Source organism: Fundulus heteroclitus, chromosome 23, assembly GCF_011125445.2.
Source record: "Fundulus heteroclitus isolate FHET01 chromosome 23, MU-UCD_Fhet_4.1, whole genome shotgun sequence".
Taxonomy (NCBI): domain Eukaryota; kingdom Metazoa; phylum Chordata; class Actinopteri; order Cyprinodontiformes; family Fundulidae; genus Fundulus; species Fundulus heteroclitus.
The window spans coordinates 7,334,119-7,351,309 of NC_046383.1; the positions used below are offsets into that span (position 1 = coordinate 7,334,119).

Here is a 17,191-nt window from a genome sequence, read left to right on the forward strand (position 1 = left end):
ATTGCTGCTGTAATGTAAAACCTTTTCCAGACATTATCTCAGTTTTGAAGACTTAAATATAATGTATTTTACTGTTATCTCAGATAATAAGAATGTCTGACTGGAACGACCCCTGTCGTTTATTTCTGTGAATTAGTTTTGTCGCTGGATTATTTGCTACCACGGCCTGCCATACTTGCTGTGACAGATTTTACATGAACTCGGTCAGCTGATTGACTCATGTCCTTCTCACTGTGGGAAATAGGGTGACAGCCAAAGGACATCAACAGATGGGGTGACCTTTACCCACCATAGTTTTCTGCTCAGGACTGGCAGATGACACGACCTTTAAGTATAACAAAATTAAACTAATAAAATAACGTCTTAGGATGTGATAAAATATATAAACACATATAACCACAACTTTTTTTTTTTTTTTTTTAGTGATTGATAAACTTCTAGTACTCTTCTGGGACAAATAGTGCCCTTTCATTCCATGGAGACCAGCAAATCTGACTGAGAGGACGTCACCCGGCCCCGCCCATCACACCCGGCCGACCAATCACGAGCGAGAGCCGAAGTTCACGCTTTTCGTGGCGTTCGGCCTCCTTAAAACCCGCTCAGGTCCCGGTTTCGTTCGGCCATTTCAACTCCACCTGCAAACCCCTCGGAGCGAGCAGCGGGACGGCGTCTGGAAACACCCGAAGATGACTGAACAGGCTATCTCCTTCGCCAAGGACTTCCTGGCCGGCGGCATCGCCGCTGCCATCTCCAAAACAGCCGTAGCCCCCATCGAGAGAGTGAAACTTCTGCTGCAGGTAGGCGTCCTCCTCCTTCTCCTTTTCCTCCGCGCAGACACCTGACGTGTTGTGACGCCTCGGCTGTTGATGCGGCATCTTTGCAAACCGCTGACTCTCAGATCCTGGCCCGGTGCATTGATCACTGATGATGCAGATGTTTTATATTTATTTTTATTTAACGCATGGATGCTGCAGCGCCAGGAAGAGACAGTTGGCATAAAAAAAAAAGGGAAAAAGTAAATCTCGGCCGCTCTGTCAGAGATTGCTGCAGACACAGACGATGACTGGGTTTATTCGAGGCGAAACAGACCAGTTATGTAATAGTCGGGCCCCAAAGCTGCAGCACTCCACAGGAGGAGACACAGTGTCCCATAAGAGGCTCATATGGGCGCCTGCTGTGGCCGTGGTGATTAAAAGCGCCATTCTGCTATGAAGTTTGGTTTGACAACTTGCAGACAAGGTCATAAAGGGTTGCGCCAGTTTTCCGCTGCTGCATAGGGGCTTGGATGCAGCAGCAGGAGGAGGAGGGGGAGGGGGTGGAGCTTTGAATCATTGAATGGATGCGTAAAGTAGATCCAGCACGTGTGTGTGTGAAAGTGGGAAATAACACAACCACGCAAAATAGCAATGCATTTTTCTGCTTTCCTCACAGGTGCAACATGCCAGCAAGCAGATCACAGCCGACAAGCAGTACAAGGGCATCGTGGACTGCGTCGTCCGCATCCCCAAAGAGCAGGGCTTCCTTTCCTTCTGGAGAGGCAACCTGGCTAATGTCATCAGATATTTCCCCACGCAGGCCCTAAACTTTGCTTTCAAGGACAAGTACAAGAAGATTTTCCTGGACGGCGTGGACAAACGCACGCAGTTCTGGAGATACTTTGCAGGTAACCTGGCGTCCGGCGGCGCCGCGGGCGCCACGTCTCTCTGCTTCGTCTACCCCCTCGACTTTGCCAGGACGCGTCTTGCCGCTGACGTGGGCAAAGCAGGAGCCGGACGTGAGTTCAAGGGCCTGGGAGACTGCTTAGCGAAGATCTTCAAGTCTGATGGCCTGAAAGGCCTGTACCAGGGCTTCAGCGTCTCAGTGCAGGGCATCATCATCTACAGAGCGGCCTACTTTGGCGTCTACGACACAGCAAAGGGTGAGTTTCACAGACTTTAACTGCCTCTCTCCTCATTGAGCCCCTCACTACCTATAGGGAAGATTAATCTTTTGAATTAATGCATCTCTTTCAGGCATGCTCCCAGATCCCAAGAACACGCACATCTTTGTGAGCTGGATGATTGCTCAGTCAGTGACAGCCGTTGCCGGTCTCGTCTCCTACCCCTTCGACACCGTCCGTCGTCGTATGATGATGCAGTCTGGTCGCAAAGGAGGTAACAGCACCAGCATGCCGGCTTTATAGCTATCAGAATCTATGTCTGTGGCCATTATTGAGCTTTTTACCCACTTTTCTTCCTCCTCAGCTGATATTATGTACAGCGGCACCCTGGACTGCTGGAGGAAGATCGCTCGTGATGAAGGCGGCAAGGCGTTCTTCAAAGGAGCGCTGTCCAACGTGCTCAGAGGCATGGGCGGCGCCTTCGTGCTCGTCTTGTACGACGAGCTTAAGAAAGTCATCTAAGTTGACGTGTGTCTCTCCACTGTTCATGTTGTGAAATTTATCTGTAACATATCTTGTACATTTGGAAGAACTTAAAATACCTTAGCTATGTATGTTTATAGGGGACCAACTAGTATTTTTTTACTAGTTGTACCGGGGGGGCGGGAGGGGGGGAGTCTGTTATGCACTTGTATCTTGGCCCATGTTTTTGTCTTTTCTTTTTTTTTTTTTTTCTTTTGGATTTTTGCCCTTCACAAGAATTTCATTCCCTGACTGGAAGAACTTTGCCAGAATAAGAGAAATAAAGGCAACCTACTGCGTGAAGCTACCTGGTTTCAAACTGTAATGTCAAACATGAAGGGTTTCCAGGGTGCGTCTGGCAGCGTCTCATCATAGCTGTAAGCTTAGAGCTGCAGGTTGTAGTTGGGGGGGAGCCAAAATCAGCTGAGAAAGTTGACCCGCAGATGATATTTCAAGGCGCACTTGCAGAAAGGTGAGTCTGGGAGCCGGGGCCGTTTGAACTCCACGCAGAGGAACGACTCAGATTAAATATAGTGGGGTTCTATTATTTAAAGCCAGCTAAATATTCTTTGATGTCCTGCCCTGCTCTGTCTGTCCGTCTTTGACTGCTGGGGCAGAGGACTTTGTGTCCTTGAGCGCCTTGACCTTTTACGAATATGTCACACGAGTTATTTCCTGTCACCGACATGATATCTGGTGTCTTTAGATCAAAGCGAGATGTTACAGTTAAATTTGCCTCTTTAGGGTTTGAATGTGCATGTGCAGCTGAAGTCATACACTAAATACCCCCGGAGACATGATCTCTCTCCCACAGGAAGAGTGGGCGGCTTTGACCTGGTAGCGGCATTTGGCAGCACAGGACATAATGTACTCTGGTTTCTAACCGGGGTGTGCGCTCCAATCCTTGTTGGTAATATTTGTCCTTGTGCAGTTGGCATAAATATGGGACGGTTGTAGAACAGGTTTTATATTCCCTTTTAAACTACTCAGTGATTTGATTAATTTATATGCAGATAAATAATTACAAAGTCCCAGTTGTTAAAACTTGGAACAAAGTCCCAGTTGCCCATATTTCTTAATAACGTCAGTGCAGCTAAGGTCATTTTCTCTTATAGTCAATCATAAATATAATTTAATGAAACTAATTCTTACAATGTTATTGTGTCTTCTATGGGTTGAAAGTCTAAGACCAGACTTTCTCAGCTGGCCTTCGGTCTTTTCTCCTCTGCAGAGACTTTAACTTGAAGCCTAAATGAGTGAAACCAGTCGACAGGTGTGATGCAGCAGGCGGCACGCTTTTAGCTACGTTTAAAGGGATCGTTGCTTTGTGTATGCTCTGTGTTTACCTGAGAAACATTAACTTCAAGGTCACAAGTCGGATGAGTGGGTTTTACGCTAAACCACATGCCGTAATCTAATGTCAATGTTTGGATTGCAGGATATTGACTTACCTGCAGTTTATGACACAATTTAGGAAACAGCTTTATTTACACAATATACTGGAGCGAAACCGCTTCATTTGGATTTTATTTTTAGCTGTTAGATGATACAGCTAACACCAGATATTGAGATAAACTTTATAAAAAGACAACAAATGATCTCACTATCTTGCTTTAAATCAGACTGAACACCGCTCCTGCTTTATCTCAGTTTCACTAAATGAATTAGTAAAAGTACAAAAATCACTTTTTGCGCTACTGAGTGACCAAGTCATGGGTTCAAATCCTGTCATGGGGTCTTTTTGTCTCCTTGTGGATGTGTGGTTTCTCTTTGGGTACTCCAGCTTCCTCCCATGGTCCAAATATGCCTGATTGGTTTAATGGTTAGAGGAAATTGCCCTTAGGCACCAGAATAAGTAGAGACAGAGCATCATCCCTACTGTGGGTTATATGGGAATGGTGCAATTATGTTGTCTGGGTATTTTGCTGCAGGAACGACAAGTGGACATCAAAATATAGATGGAATCATGAGGGGGGGAAGCCTTATGTGGAAAGATTAAAGCAACATCCTAAGACATCAGACAGATGTTAAAAGCTTCTAAAAAGGTGTGTGTGTGTAAGGCACCAAGCCAACTTTATCTAAAAAGCTATCTAAAAATGAACATTGACCAAAGCCCTGTACAAAAGGAATAAAATAAAATATTAAAATGTATAACGAATCCAATTACTAAAAGTAGAAATTATGAATCCAAGTAAAAGCAGTAAAATGAAAATACATCCGTGATGAATACTACTGAAATACCCAATATTCAGCTGGACACAGAGCTTTGTTTTTAAAAAGCTTATTGCAGAATATGAATAATAACAGATGAGGCATGCAGCAATGGGCAGGAGAGCAGAGGATGCAGCTGGCAGAACCAATACTGAACAGGAGTTGCAGGCAGTGACTTGACTTGAACAGAAACAGTCCGTGATGGTTTGGGGCGCCATGTCATCTACTAGTGTTGGTTCACTCCGTTTTTTCTGACGTCAAAGGGCAATGCAGCCATGTACCAGGAAGCTTTAGAGCGCTTCATGCTCCCTGCTGCTGACCAAACTTTATGAAGATGCAGATTTCAGTTTCCAACAGGACTTGGCGCCTGCACACAGTGCTATAGCTACCAGTACCTGGTTTAAGGACCATGGTGTCCCTGTCATTAATTGTCCAGCAAACTTACCCGACCTTAACGCCAGAGAAAATCTCTATTATGAAGAGGAAGATGCGATATGCCAGCCCTAACAATGCAGAAGAGCTGAAGGCCACTATCAGAGCAACCTGGGCTCCCATAAAACCTGAGCAGCACCCCAGACCGATTGACTCCATGCCACGCCGCATTGCTGCAGTAAGTCAGGGAAAATAAGCCCCAGCTTCTAGTATTAAGTATTGAGTTCTGTACATGTTCATAGGTTTCATGTTCATATGTTTCAGTTGGCCAACATTTCTGGAAATCCTTTTTTTTTTTTTTTAATTAGTCTTAAGTATTGTTGTAATTTTCTGAGATATTGAATTTATGGTTTTAATAGTTGTCGGTTATTATCATCATCAAAATTAAAAGAAATAAACGCTTGAAATATATCAATCTGTGAGTAATGAATGAATATAATATACAAGTTTCACTTTTTTCATTGAATTACTGGAAAACAAATAATTTTTTTTCGTGATGTTCTAATTATATATCCAGGCAGCACCTGTATTTCAGGAATATATTTAACTTAAAACAGCAACAAAGCTGAAGTTGACACACTGAAAATTGTGCAGCATGAAACATCACAAAAATGAACAGGCAGGACAAATGTCTGCATGGCTACACCCCCCTAAGAGCTTTCCTTCAGCTGGGCTGTTGCATAACACCAGCTGTTAGACTGAATTATGTCACAACATCATGGCGACACAGGGATTTCCATACATGGAGGGGGAAACAAACATAGCAGTCTGTCTCTTCATTCAGCAGCATGGAGCTACACAAGATACGATCTGAATTGTTAGACCTTTATACTAAAAAAAATTAAGTCACAACATTACCTTTGATTAAGTAAATTATATTGAAAGCATAGTTGTTTTTATTCTAGCTAGATACATAATACTTAATTGATGTTTTGCAATTTCTGTCTTTGGTATATTATACTAAAACAATTGCAGATGATGATTGCGTTCAGATCAATTTCATGCTCTGATTTTAGCGTGAGAGAGGTAAGGGCGCCCCCTTGTGGTTTGAAACAACCCTCTCTACTACATCCAAAGCCTGCAAGAGATTTGTGAGAGAAAAAAGCAAAAAGCTTAAAGCGTTTAAACCCCTTAGCAGTGAATAGTTATGTAAGAGAATTGTTTATTTTTTAATGGCTGCCTCAATACAAATATCAGCCCCAGAAAAATAGATCTCTTAAATTAAAGAATCCAGTTCCATCCATTTTCTACTGGTAAATCCCAATAAATCTATGAAGCGAAGGGTTTAATTTATTTAGATCCAATTAGATCCATTACACACAGAGTGATATAGCTTATGTAGCGACATGATTGGGGCTCTTTTGCATGAGTTAAAAAAAAGGAACTGTAAAAGATTCAGAATGATTTACACAATCACAAGGGAGGACTGCTGACTTAACAGGTGTACAGGAGACAGTCATACCCCCCCCCCCCTCCCCGCCCAAAAGGAGAAATAAAACAAACAAAAAAAGCCATTATGAAAAAGAATCTGGTTGCTCACAGAATAATGTATCCAAGAACACGAAATAAAAGTTAAGTGGAAGGAAGGAGTGTGGTTAAAAAAAGGGGTAACACTTTATTTGAAGGGGTCTACATAAAACTGACTTTACACTGTCAATAACATGACATAACACCTGTTATGAACATAAATGACTCTTTATGAATGTTTAGGACTGTTATCATCAATTGTCATTGGGTAAATTATGACACTATTAAAGCAAAGTTGACATTGTTTAAAATGTCTATGTTATGACAAGACCTTAATTTAACAAAACCCCAAATCCTTAATTTAACCTAATCCCAAATCAAGCACTAAACTTGTCTCTGTTAATGTCAAGTTGTCATAACAAATATATTTTAAACAATGTCAACTTTGCTTTAATAGTGTCATAATTTACCAAATGACAATTAATGACAACGGTCCTAAACATTCATAAAGAGTCATTTTTGTTCATAACAGGTGCTATGGCATGTTTATGATAGTGTAATGTCAGTTTTATGTAGACCCCTTCAAATAAAGTGTAACCAAAAAAGGTACTCAGGTGGCACAGATGACCATTATTTTGAGAACAGTGTGAAGTCCAGTTCACTAACAGGATTGTGGGAGATTCTTTAAAAGCACCATGTCATTTGTGTTGATAATGTGTGGAACATAGAGTGCTACACATTATCAATCAGGCTTGCGAGGTTACAGGGTCTTGCTCAGGGACTCGGAGAGGCAATCTGTGGGAGTTGAACCTAGATCCTCCAGCACAAGGCTCTAACAATTAGGCCACGAATCCCCCCAATTCAGACTACTTTCTGTATTCCGTGAAGTTACTCCCAGTGGGTAGAGCAGCCAGGAGTTTTATTTGAGTAATAGTACAAGTACTTCTAAATAATATTACTCTAATAAAAAGTACTTTGTAGTAAAACAGCTTTTTCCCCAACATTTACTCAAGGCTATGCGACTTAGTAATAAGTAGTTACTGACCACCTCAGCCGACAATGTCATGTTTGGCATTAAAACGCCATCACAAAGCTAAAATTGTGTTACGCTGCGTTATACATACACAAATATAAATATATATCTATATATTTTTTTATCAAAAACAAGACTTTCAAGCCAAAAGACACACAATCAGAGTCACCTTTGACACAATTGTTCTTTTTGAGCCCACTGCTTCTACTCTCTAGAAATCTGCAGGGAGATATTAGGTCAAGGTCAAATTAATCTTTATAGGACATGCTATACAAAGTGCTTTACAGACAAAGTCCTGCAAAGCATCTACGAAAAGCAAAACATTAGATGATAGAAACATCTTAACCCGGCTGGAAAGGCGAGCAAAAAAAAAAAAAAAGGTTAAATGGATAAAAGATGTTACAGGTAATCACTTTATATGCAAGACAAAGACAAATGTTGCCTCAGTGGGAAACCTTTAAAATGTAAAATATTCAAATAGAAGAGGAAATACCGTTCCAAACTTGCAAAATCAAGAAGAAGAGGTGAAGTCATCTGTTGTCATGTTTCTCTCAAACAAGCACACTCTCTGAGAATCTGCTGACATATTATAAAGAAACTATTATTGAACATTGGAATAAACATAATATCTACAGGCGTAAAGCTGAAGGCACCTTTGCTAGATCAGACAGAGATGGATTGAAGACGGTGAACAAACTATTCCCAGTTTTTTCATATTAGAAAAATGCAGTTCAAAACTCAATTCTGACTGACTGCTGAACATTAAATGATGATCTATGGGACAACAGAAAACAAATTTCTGCTTTTTGCACAGGTTTTCAGGGTAAATTATACATCTAATAGTTGTGGAAAAAAATGCTTCCTCTTTCTCAGAATCAATCAAGGTCAATCCCACTGAATATATAAATAGAGGTTTAGGATGCTACTTTACTACTGTGAGAAGTTAGAGCTTATTAACAGCCGTAAAGCTAATAAATCTCCTGGAGTGAGCAGAATTTCATTTTTAATTATTGTAAATGGTGGATTTTGAACAATAATCTTAATCAATCTGTATGTACATTACACTATAATACTTCTCCATGATTTCATCTTAAAAGAGGGTGTGTATATTTCCTGGATCATGCTTTCTTTGGTTAGTTTACTTTATTAGTAGTTTGTTTTGTGGACTATTTGCATATTCTGGTCACTTCCTTTCTTAGATTTCCTCATGTCAGCCCCTGTTCAGTACATCCCAACCCCCCAGCTATTTTGTATTCCGCTGATTATTACTCACCTAATTCTCACACAGCAGATTACTTCCAAGTTGTATTTAATTTCAATTAAACTCCATTTTACTTATATAGCACCAATTCACAACCCGTCATCTTAAGTTGCTTTACAACAACAAATTAAATCAAATCATACAGATTGGTCAAAAAGTTTCCTCTCTCAGGAAACCCAGCAGGTTGCATCAAGTCTCTCCAAGCAGCATTCACTCCTCCTGAAAGAGCGTAGAGCCACAGTGGACAGTCGTCTGCATTGTTGATGGCTTTGCAGCAATCCCTCATACTGAGCATGCATGAAGCGACAGTGGAGAGGAAAACTCCCCTTTAACGGGGAGGAAAACCTCCAGCAGAACCAGAACCAGGCTCAGTGTGAACGCTCATCTGCCTCGACCGACTGGGGTTAGAGAGGACAGAGCTATTCTATTGAACTTTTTACTGACCCTTTTTTCTGTCATCAATATACGTCTATCGATCCACATATATTGTTACTGAATTATCGTCCGGCCCTAATTTGAATCCCCTGTGCCTTATCTGCATTTAATGAATTTAAAGCCAATAGCTGAACATCCCTAGGAGGAGTTTGTTAAAGTTTGACATGCATGAAAATGACAAATTGCCAAAAAAACGAGACTTTGATCCAAAATGTCCAACTTCCTGTTGACTGTAGGGCGTACCTCCAAGATACTTTTTTCATGAATTGAGGAGATCTACCAGTATACCAAATTTCAAATCTCTGAGGCTTTCCAGTTTGCCCATTTCACGATAGGGGGCGATGTGGAACTGTTTGGCCACATCTCTTTTCAATTCCATTAAAATCAGTAAATTTTCATCGGAAGACAATTTTGGGTGAAGTTAAGTGAGTTTTTTTTTTTCTTTTTTTTTTTGGTGGTGGTGGTTAATTAATTGCTAAATCAATCAGTAGCTGCAGCCCTGATCAGCTAGCTGACGATACCACAATATTTGCAGAGGACGTTTCTTGAACAGGCCTCTTTCAGATTCTGATCCTCTCTTGCTTATTGTAATGTCGGTGTAAGTAATCTGTCCTTGAAATGAGTTTGGACTCTTGCAACGATTTTTTTAGTGAGTAAAGTGAAGGAAGTATCTTTTGACTAATCTGTCAATGTCATGCAGGCAAATCCTTCCTGGTTAAACTCCACAGGAACTGTGCTGTGAAGTGTACCTTCTGTTAAACTTACTCCATGCCTGTCATCCACTTGTTTTGAAGATGCCAGTATACCCATAAGCTTTGGAGTGATATCCCTCAATTCATTCTGGACTTTAATCTTGATGAGCATTGTATTTATGTAAAATGTAAAAATGTGTGTTTTTTTGTTTTGTTTTGTTAGGTCAACATATGCTAAAAAATTGTTTGGATTATTGAGTGAATGCACATTTTCTAAAATAAAACCTTTTTGTAATCGGTGTCACAGAGAAATAAAGATTTACTTTAGAACAGCACCATTTTCATCATCAACAACAATAACAAAGCTATTAATTTTACCCTTCCAGCTGTCCTCGATGTACAGTATCGTTCATGTACAGCACCTTGAATGTCTTGTTACTGAAAGGTGCTATATAAATAAACTTACCTTACCTTAAAGGTGCTAGCCTATATATATATATATATATATATATATATATATATATATATATATATATATATATATATATATATATATATATATATATATATATATATATATATATATATATAAACGTACCTTACCAATGTTTTCTGTATTAGTCCACTTCTGGCTCTTCTTTTCATTTATTTTCTTCCTTTCTCTTATATATGTAATTGTTTATGTTACAATATACATTGGCATCTTTGCTGATTTATTGTTTAATAAAGATTTGAGGAGCAAAACGCTGAGGTCTCGTTTTTTTTTTTTTTTTTTTTTTTTTCTGTGGGTTGGGTGTCAGTTTCACGCAGCTCTCCAGGTAAAGTCTCCGCCTGCAGACCCGTCGGAGGGAGCAGCGGGACCAAAACACCCGAAGATGACTGAACAGGCTATCTCCTTCGCCAAGGACTTCCTGGCCGGCGGCATCGCCGCTGCCATCACAGAAACAGCCGTAGCCCCCATCGAGAGAGTGAAACTTCTCCTCCAGGTAGGTGTTCTTCTCCTTTACGCAGTTACCTGGGCGTGATAGTGACGTCAGCTTTAAAAAAAAAAACAGCGCTATGCATTAATTGTTGGAGTTGAGGACACGGAGTGATGCTTCAGTGGATGCGGCTGCGTTGCGGGTTTGTTTAAGTAATCCAGAATATGAAAATAATATTTTTGCAATAATTAAATACAACAATAGGGTGAATGCCTGCTGCCACCATCGTTCTTGACTGGAATGGAAAACTTATGGTGAGTGAAGTGCGTTTTTCAGCTCTCCAGCATGGAAACAAGGCGGAACGCATGTGGCTGGCCTCACAAAGAGGCATCAAATGACATGGTAGCAGGTGTAAGGCGATGAAGCATCACCTTTGCTATTTCCTAGAACTATTTGTTCACAGCAGGCTTGATAAAATCATATTTGAATCTGCTGAGGTTCATGACAGATGAGGCGCCGACGACTCCGTTGTAATGAATCCAACCTTTCTCTTTTGACCATAGTTGTTTAAACACCTTTGAATTATCCTTTAATCCATTCAATATCAAGTGCAATATCAAGAACAAAAAAATCTAATTTGATCTCAAGTTTTTTTTAGTTGATATAGAATGCAAAATGATGTAATAATGTAATACATTCAAACTACAAAATTTAATAAACCCCTAAACCATTTTTTTGTAACAATCTAAATATATAGCCGCATTGTATTCTAACATTATAACAAGTTGGAGTGGTTATTAAAGAATGTAGAGGTTTCCTCTCTTTCCAAAATGAAAGATTAATAATGCACTAAGCAATAAATGATCACAAACCACTGTTTGTGTTCACCCTAAGCAATATAGGCCACATTTAATAACTACCAAGCTATACAAACCAGGTGCAAACAGGATTGCTTCAGTAGTATGAGTGGAATAGTAGGCGCAATCCATTTAGCGTGTTTCCAGCAAGAATGTACAGAACATGCTGATAATTACAACATGCAAAATTCTGCACATTTACAGGCAATTATTAAAACATACAATTTTAATGAAGTTTTTACGTTTTGAACTCCAAATTTATTACTTACCATTTACCAATATGGTGTTACATTACCTCTTTTTTTATTGAAATAGAAAATTGCGTGTGATCTTACCATTATTTGTGTATAAATTTAGACTATGCACCTCTCCATGAATTTCTCCATCACTATTTTGTAAAAATTGTCATTGTTTGACATCGTTTTTAAAAGCATCCAAACTGGGTGTTTTCAGACTTTCCCATGCAGAGAAAGTAAATAGAAATAAAACATGGAATGAAAAGTCACGAAAAGCAGAAAAAAGGTGCCGTCTTGTTGCACCAGCCAGCCTTTCTGGGTGTAAACTGACCTTATTTGATCAGTGTTAGTATTTTACTTGTCATGAAAGACTGAGGCCTCCCCTGACCGCACATTACTGTTTTATTCTTATGTAGTTAATGCTAACTTTAAACAAGCTACACAGTGTAATATCTAACTGTGTATTTCTATGATTCAGCCCTTTCTTCCCTGTTTGTCCATAATCTGTTTTTTAGGCTAGGTGGTTTCCACTCTCTGCTCTGCTTTTTGAAAGAAGCAGCTACACCTGCGTCTCTCCCAATTATCTTAATTCTTCCCACCTGTGAGCCTGTCTTTATATAGCAGTCTCCCACAATGATTCCCTGCCAGATTATTGAAAGCCTTTCCGTGAGAAGATGTCCTGCGTTCATTGGTTATGTGACAAGGACTGTATGTGGTTGTTATTCAGGTTAGCAATCACTTCAGGAGTCGTGTCAGGACAGTAACTGTATATGTCCAGGTCAGTTGAGAAGAAAGGATAAAGAGATTGTCCTAATCCAGGTTTTAGCTGGAAGTTATCTTTACTTCAGACTTGGACCTTAACATGTATGAAACATGGATCTGTCTGTGAGAGTGGGGTTTCTACAAGAGAGAGAATGTGACAAATAACTCTCCACTTAAAGGTAGAGTCAGCAATTTTTGCGGAAGTTTCCCCAAGTCCCTTTTTGAATAACTGCACAAGACCGCTTTACCTTGCTCTTCTGCTCTTCAGGGGGATCGTCTAACAAAAATCTCCCAAATCCACTCTGGTCTTATTTCTTTCTACTAAGACCTTCCTTGTATTCTCTTAAACTTGTACACGATTTGCTTCTTGTGATTCTCAGCCACTTTCAAAGAACGGCTAACACTGAAGCTAACTGCTAAGCTAACTAGCTACATAAACACTAGAAGTGCGCATGCGCAGCCAGCTAGCAGAAACTATCTGTCCTGGGAGGCTGAGAAGGAGCTGCTCAGCACGGTTGCTGCTTTTTTCCGCAATAGACTCCAGCTGCTGAGGGGAATAACTCTACATCCTCTTGTTGCAGGAGACACTGACATCAGCCTTCCAGCTCTAAGCCTGGTCCTCCGGCTACTCGACCAGTTTCCATGCCACTGCCTGTGCCTGCCTCCACAGCGGCACTTCCCATTTATAGCCATCAAAACTCAGCATCTTCTGAGATTTTGCTAAAGATTGGCCCGTCTGTGTCAGGTTCTGTTTTTTCATTTAATTAACCTTTTGAAATGCAACATGGTGTCTGGCTGAATATCAGGTGGTCTACATCTTTTTGTTTTAGGAATGACAGCCTATACTTTTCTGGAGTGCCATCCTGACTGGTGTTTTCTTTAAGTCTTGGGCACACAGAAGTCAAAGTGACAACCCATGAGGATTTAGCCGTAGCCATAGTAAGAGACAAAGAAGTACTAGAGGGGACAATTCTGCAATTGTAGCCTCACTAAAGGTCAGAAAACAGAAATGGATTAAACTGCACCTCAGTGTGTGCCAGCTCTGAACTTTAAGGTAGATGAATATTCGGAGGTCAGTGGTGGAAAAAGTCAGCCCCCAATGTGGCAGCACTTCAAAAGAGGAAACACAACAGGCTCACATGGTCACCTGCTTTGGCTGTGGGTTTAAAAGCTTAAAGTTTGGGTCAAGAAGTTGCAGACAAGGTCACAAAAAGGATTGTGCAACAGTTTTCTACCCTGCTACATAGGGACCGGGATGCAGCATGAGGAAGAGGAGGGCGCAGGCCTTTGAATTTTTGATCGGATACATGCAAAGTTTGGGAAATAACACAATCACGCAAAATAGCAATGCATTTTTTTCTCTGCTTTCCTCACAGGTGCAACATGCCAGCAAGCAGATCACAGTCGACAAGCAGTACAAGGGCATCGTGGACTGCTTTGTCCGCATCCCTAGAGAGCAGGGCTTCCTTTCCTTCTGGAGAGGCAACCTGGCTAATGTCATCAGATATTTCCCCACGCAGGCCCTAAACTTTGCTTTCAAGGACAAGTACAAGAAGATTTTCCTGGACGGTGTAGACAAACGCACGCAGTTCTGGAGATACTTTGCAGGTAACCTGGCGTCCGGCGGCGCCGCGGGGGCCACGTCTCTCTGCTTCGTCTACCCCCTCGACTTTGCCAGGACGCGTCTTGCTGCTGACGTGGGCAAAGCAAGAGCGGAACGTGAGTTCAAGGGCCTGGGAGACTGCTTAGCGAAGATCTTCAAGTCTGACGGCCTGAAAGGCCTGTACCAGGGCTTCAGCGTCTCAGTGCAGGGCATCATCATCTACAGAGCGGCCTACTTTGGCTTGTACGACACAGCAAAGGGTGAGATTCACAAACTTTGACTGCCTCTCTCCTCAGTGAGCCCCTCGCTTCCTATAGGGAAGAAGATTAATCTTTTGGAATTGATGCATCTCTTTCAGGCATGCTCCCAGATCCCAAGAACACGCACATCTTTGTGAGCTTGTTGATTGCTCAGTCAGTGACAGTTGTTTCCGGTTTCATCTCCTACCCCTTTGATACTGTCCGTCGTCGTATGATGATGCAGTCTGGTCGCAAAGGAGGTAACAGCACCGACATGCTGGCTTTATAGCTGTTAGAATCTGTGTCTGTGGCCATTATTGAGCTCTTTACCCACTTTTCTTCCTCCTCAGCTGATATTATGTACAGCGGCACTCTGGACTGCTGGAGGAAGATCGCTCGTGATGAAGGTGGCAAGGCGTTCTTCAAAGGAACACTATCCAACGTGCTCAGAGGCATTGGCACTGCCTTTCGTGCTCATCTTGTATGATGAGCTTAAGAAAATAATCTGAACTGATGTGTGTCTAATGACTTCACAGGGGGGCATAATCAAACGAGAAGGGCGTCAGCGTTGACCAGACTGAGTGTGTTTCCCCCAGTTGGGCTTCTTTTGAATCCAAAAAAAGTAAAAAAAAAAACTGGACTTCTATTCTGAAGCTGAAGACGTTTCGCTTCTCATGCAGGAAGCTTTTTCAATTCGAAATGTCTGGAGTAGTGTGGAGTTCCAGGGTTTATAGACCTGCAGGTGAGGCTTTGACGGTGGGTCTATAAACATTTCTCCTGTGAGCCAGACAAACGATGAGCCTAATGACACTCCATTGTTGGGGCGATCAGTTCCAGGTTAATCTACATGCGAATCTAAGCTCTAACGAGACTCACCAGCAGGTCTATAAAGCTTGGAACTGCACACTACTCCAGACATTTCGAATTGAAAAAGCTTCCTGGATAGGAAGACAAATGTCTTCAAATTCACAATAGAAGTCCAGTTGTTTTGTTTTTTAACAAAACAACTGGACTAGCAGCACTCACCAGCACTGTCGGTGAGGTGGTGGTAGTATTTTATGTGTGTGGATCTTCTGATGGGGTGAGCTTTGTGAGAAACTTTCTGTTGACCATTTAAAACCAATTTGGTCAGAAGTACCATTAAACCATAATTTAAAATACATCAATCATGGTCAGTGTCCGTTTTTATAAGCCTGTGAAATGGAGAAAAAAAGTCTACAGTGAGTAATGATGTCGTGCGTTTTCAACACACACCCATGTCTTAGCCTGCCACCATGTTTGTTGTGAAGCGTTTAAACAGTTCCTGACATCATCAATACATATTAGTATTGAGTAATCAAGGGTCACAATATTAAATTGGTAAAACATAACATTGGTCAATGTCAGTTAACACCTCAAGAGTTCAGCTGATCAACTTAAAAACGTATGAAAGAAACATTAAATTGACCTATACATTGTGAGAAATAATTTTATATCAAGTCAGATTTACAACTCATGCTGATAGACTATTAAATACTTATTTGTGGTTGCTATAAGAACATTATAGGGAAAGTGATCCTTTATGTAGATTATTTGCAGGGGCAGATCTACTGGGATGGCATAGGCCACCATAAAAGCAAGTCTTGACACCCTTGCTGCCACCGCAGCTGGCAGCTATGAATTCAAGAAACAGTTATTGGCATATTGGACATTATGAGTGTGAATTGCTTATGTCCGATAACACTGAATGCAGCACAAGGTAACCCGACACCGCTTCAAGGTAGTTCTGAGTAGAGGGAAGCGAAATGGGAGCTGGTGTCATACCGTAGCGCAGGTGTCATCAACATGGTATCCACGAGCACCAAGTAGCCCCCGAGGACCACATGTGGTGCCCTCAAGCCTTTTCTTTAAAAAAAAAACAACACAATCCATCAATGAGCTGCATCTAAAAAAATATATTCCATTACTCTTCCTGTTTATTCACACTTGCATTTATACAGATTTAAAAATGACAATATCTAGAACAACGCATAAAAATTTGTTTAGTTTACATAAAATTAAGGTGAAGTTAAAAGGAGCCCTTTGTATGACACAACACCAATGAAGTAGTTATCAGTTTAAAAAATGTTGGATACCCCTGCCATAGCGTAAGCCCTGTTACAATGTGCATCGCCTGCAGCCAGAATGCACAGGGATTACGGGTTACATTACCTAATACTCTACTTTGTGTCACATCCAGAGTATATATATATATATATATATATATATATATATATATATATATATATATATATATTTGAAAAGGTTGGTGGCTTTTATTCAGTGATCATTAAATCTCAGAGTTTATCTCAGGCTGTCTCTCCCCTTTGCAGTGGTTCCTGCATGCGCTCCAGTCAGTTCCTGATACATCTACATCTGCTTTTTAATAAATCTGTTAAAGCCACCTTGGTGTCTGACTGAATTATCAAGTCCTTACAACAAGGTGTTCCATTACTCAGATCTGAGGAACTGATCATTTTATGCATAATCTCAAAACTGCTTTTTATGAATCACTTCACACTGACCCAGCAGAAGAACTGCTGAACGTGGTCCAACACCAATTCCTAACGATTCAGTTATGTAGTGGCAATTCACAACATGTCATCTCAAGTCACTTTACAAAG

The 17,191-nt window shown here is 40.9% G+C and overlaps 2 protein-coding genes across 2 annotated transcripts; both read left to right on the forward strand.

Moving 5' to 3' along the window:
* The first annotated feature begins 615 nt into the window (after positions 1 to 615).
* On the forward strand, positions 616 to 15,073 carry LOC105925770 (ADP/ATP translocase 2). Its single transcript, XM_012861773.3, is given in 6 exon segments — positions 616 to 686; positions 10,808 to 10,918; positions 14,084 to 14,570; positions 14,669 to 14,809; positions 14,900 to 15,015; positions 15,017 to 15,073. Coding segments are annotated over 5 exon segments (897 nt in total). The 5' UTR covers positions 616 to 686; the 3' UTR covers positions 15,059 to 15,073.
* On the forward strand, positions 659 to 2,708 carry LOC105925769 (ADP/ATP translocase 2). The gene is made up of 4 exons (XM_012861772.3): positions 659 to 797; positions 1,432 to 1,918; positions 2,013 to 2,153; positions 2,244 to 2,708. Exons 1-4 carry the CDS (start codon positions 687 to 689, stop codon positions 2,399 to 2,401), a joined length of 897 nt encoding a protein of 298 aa, XP_012717226.2. The 5' UTR covers positions 659 to 686; the 3' UTR covers positions 2,402 to 2,708.
* Positions 15,074 to 17,191: the final 2,118 nt, after the last annotated feature.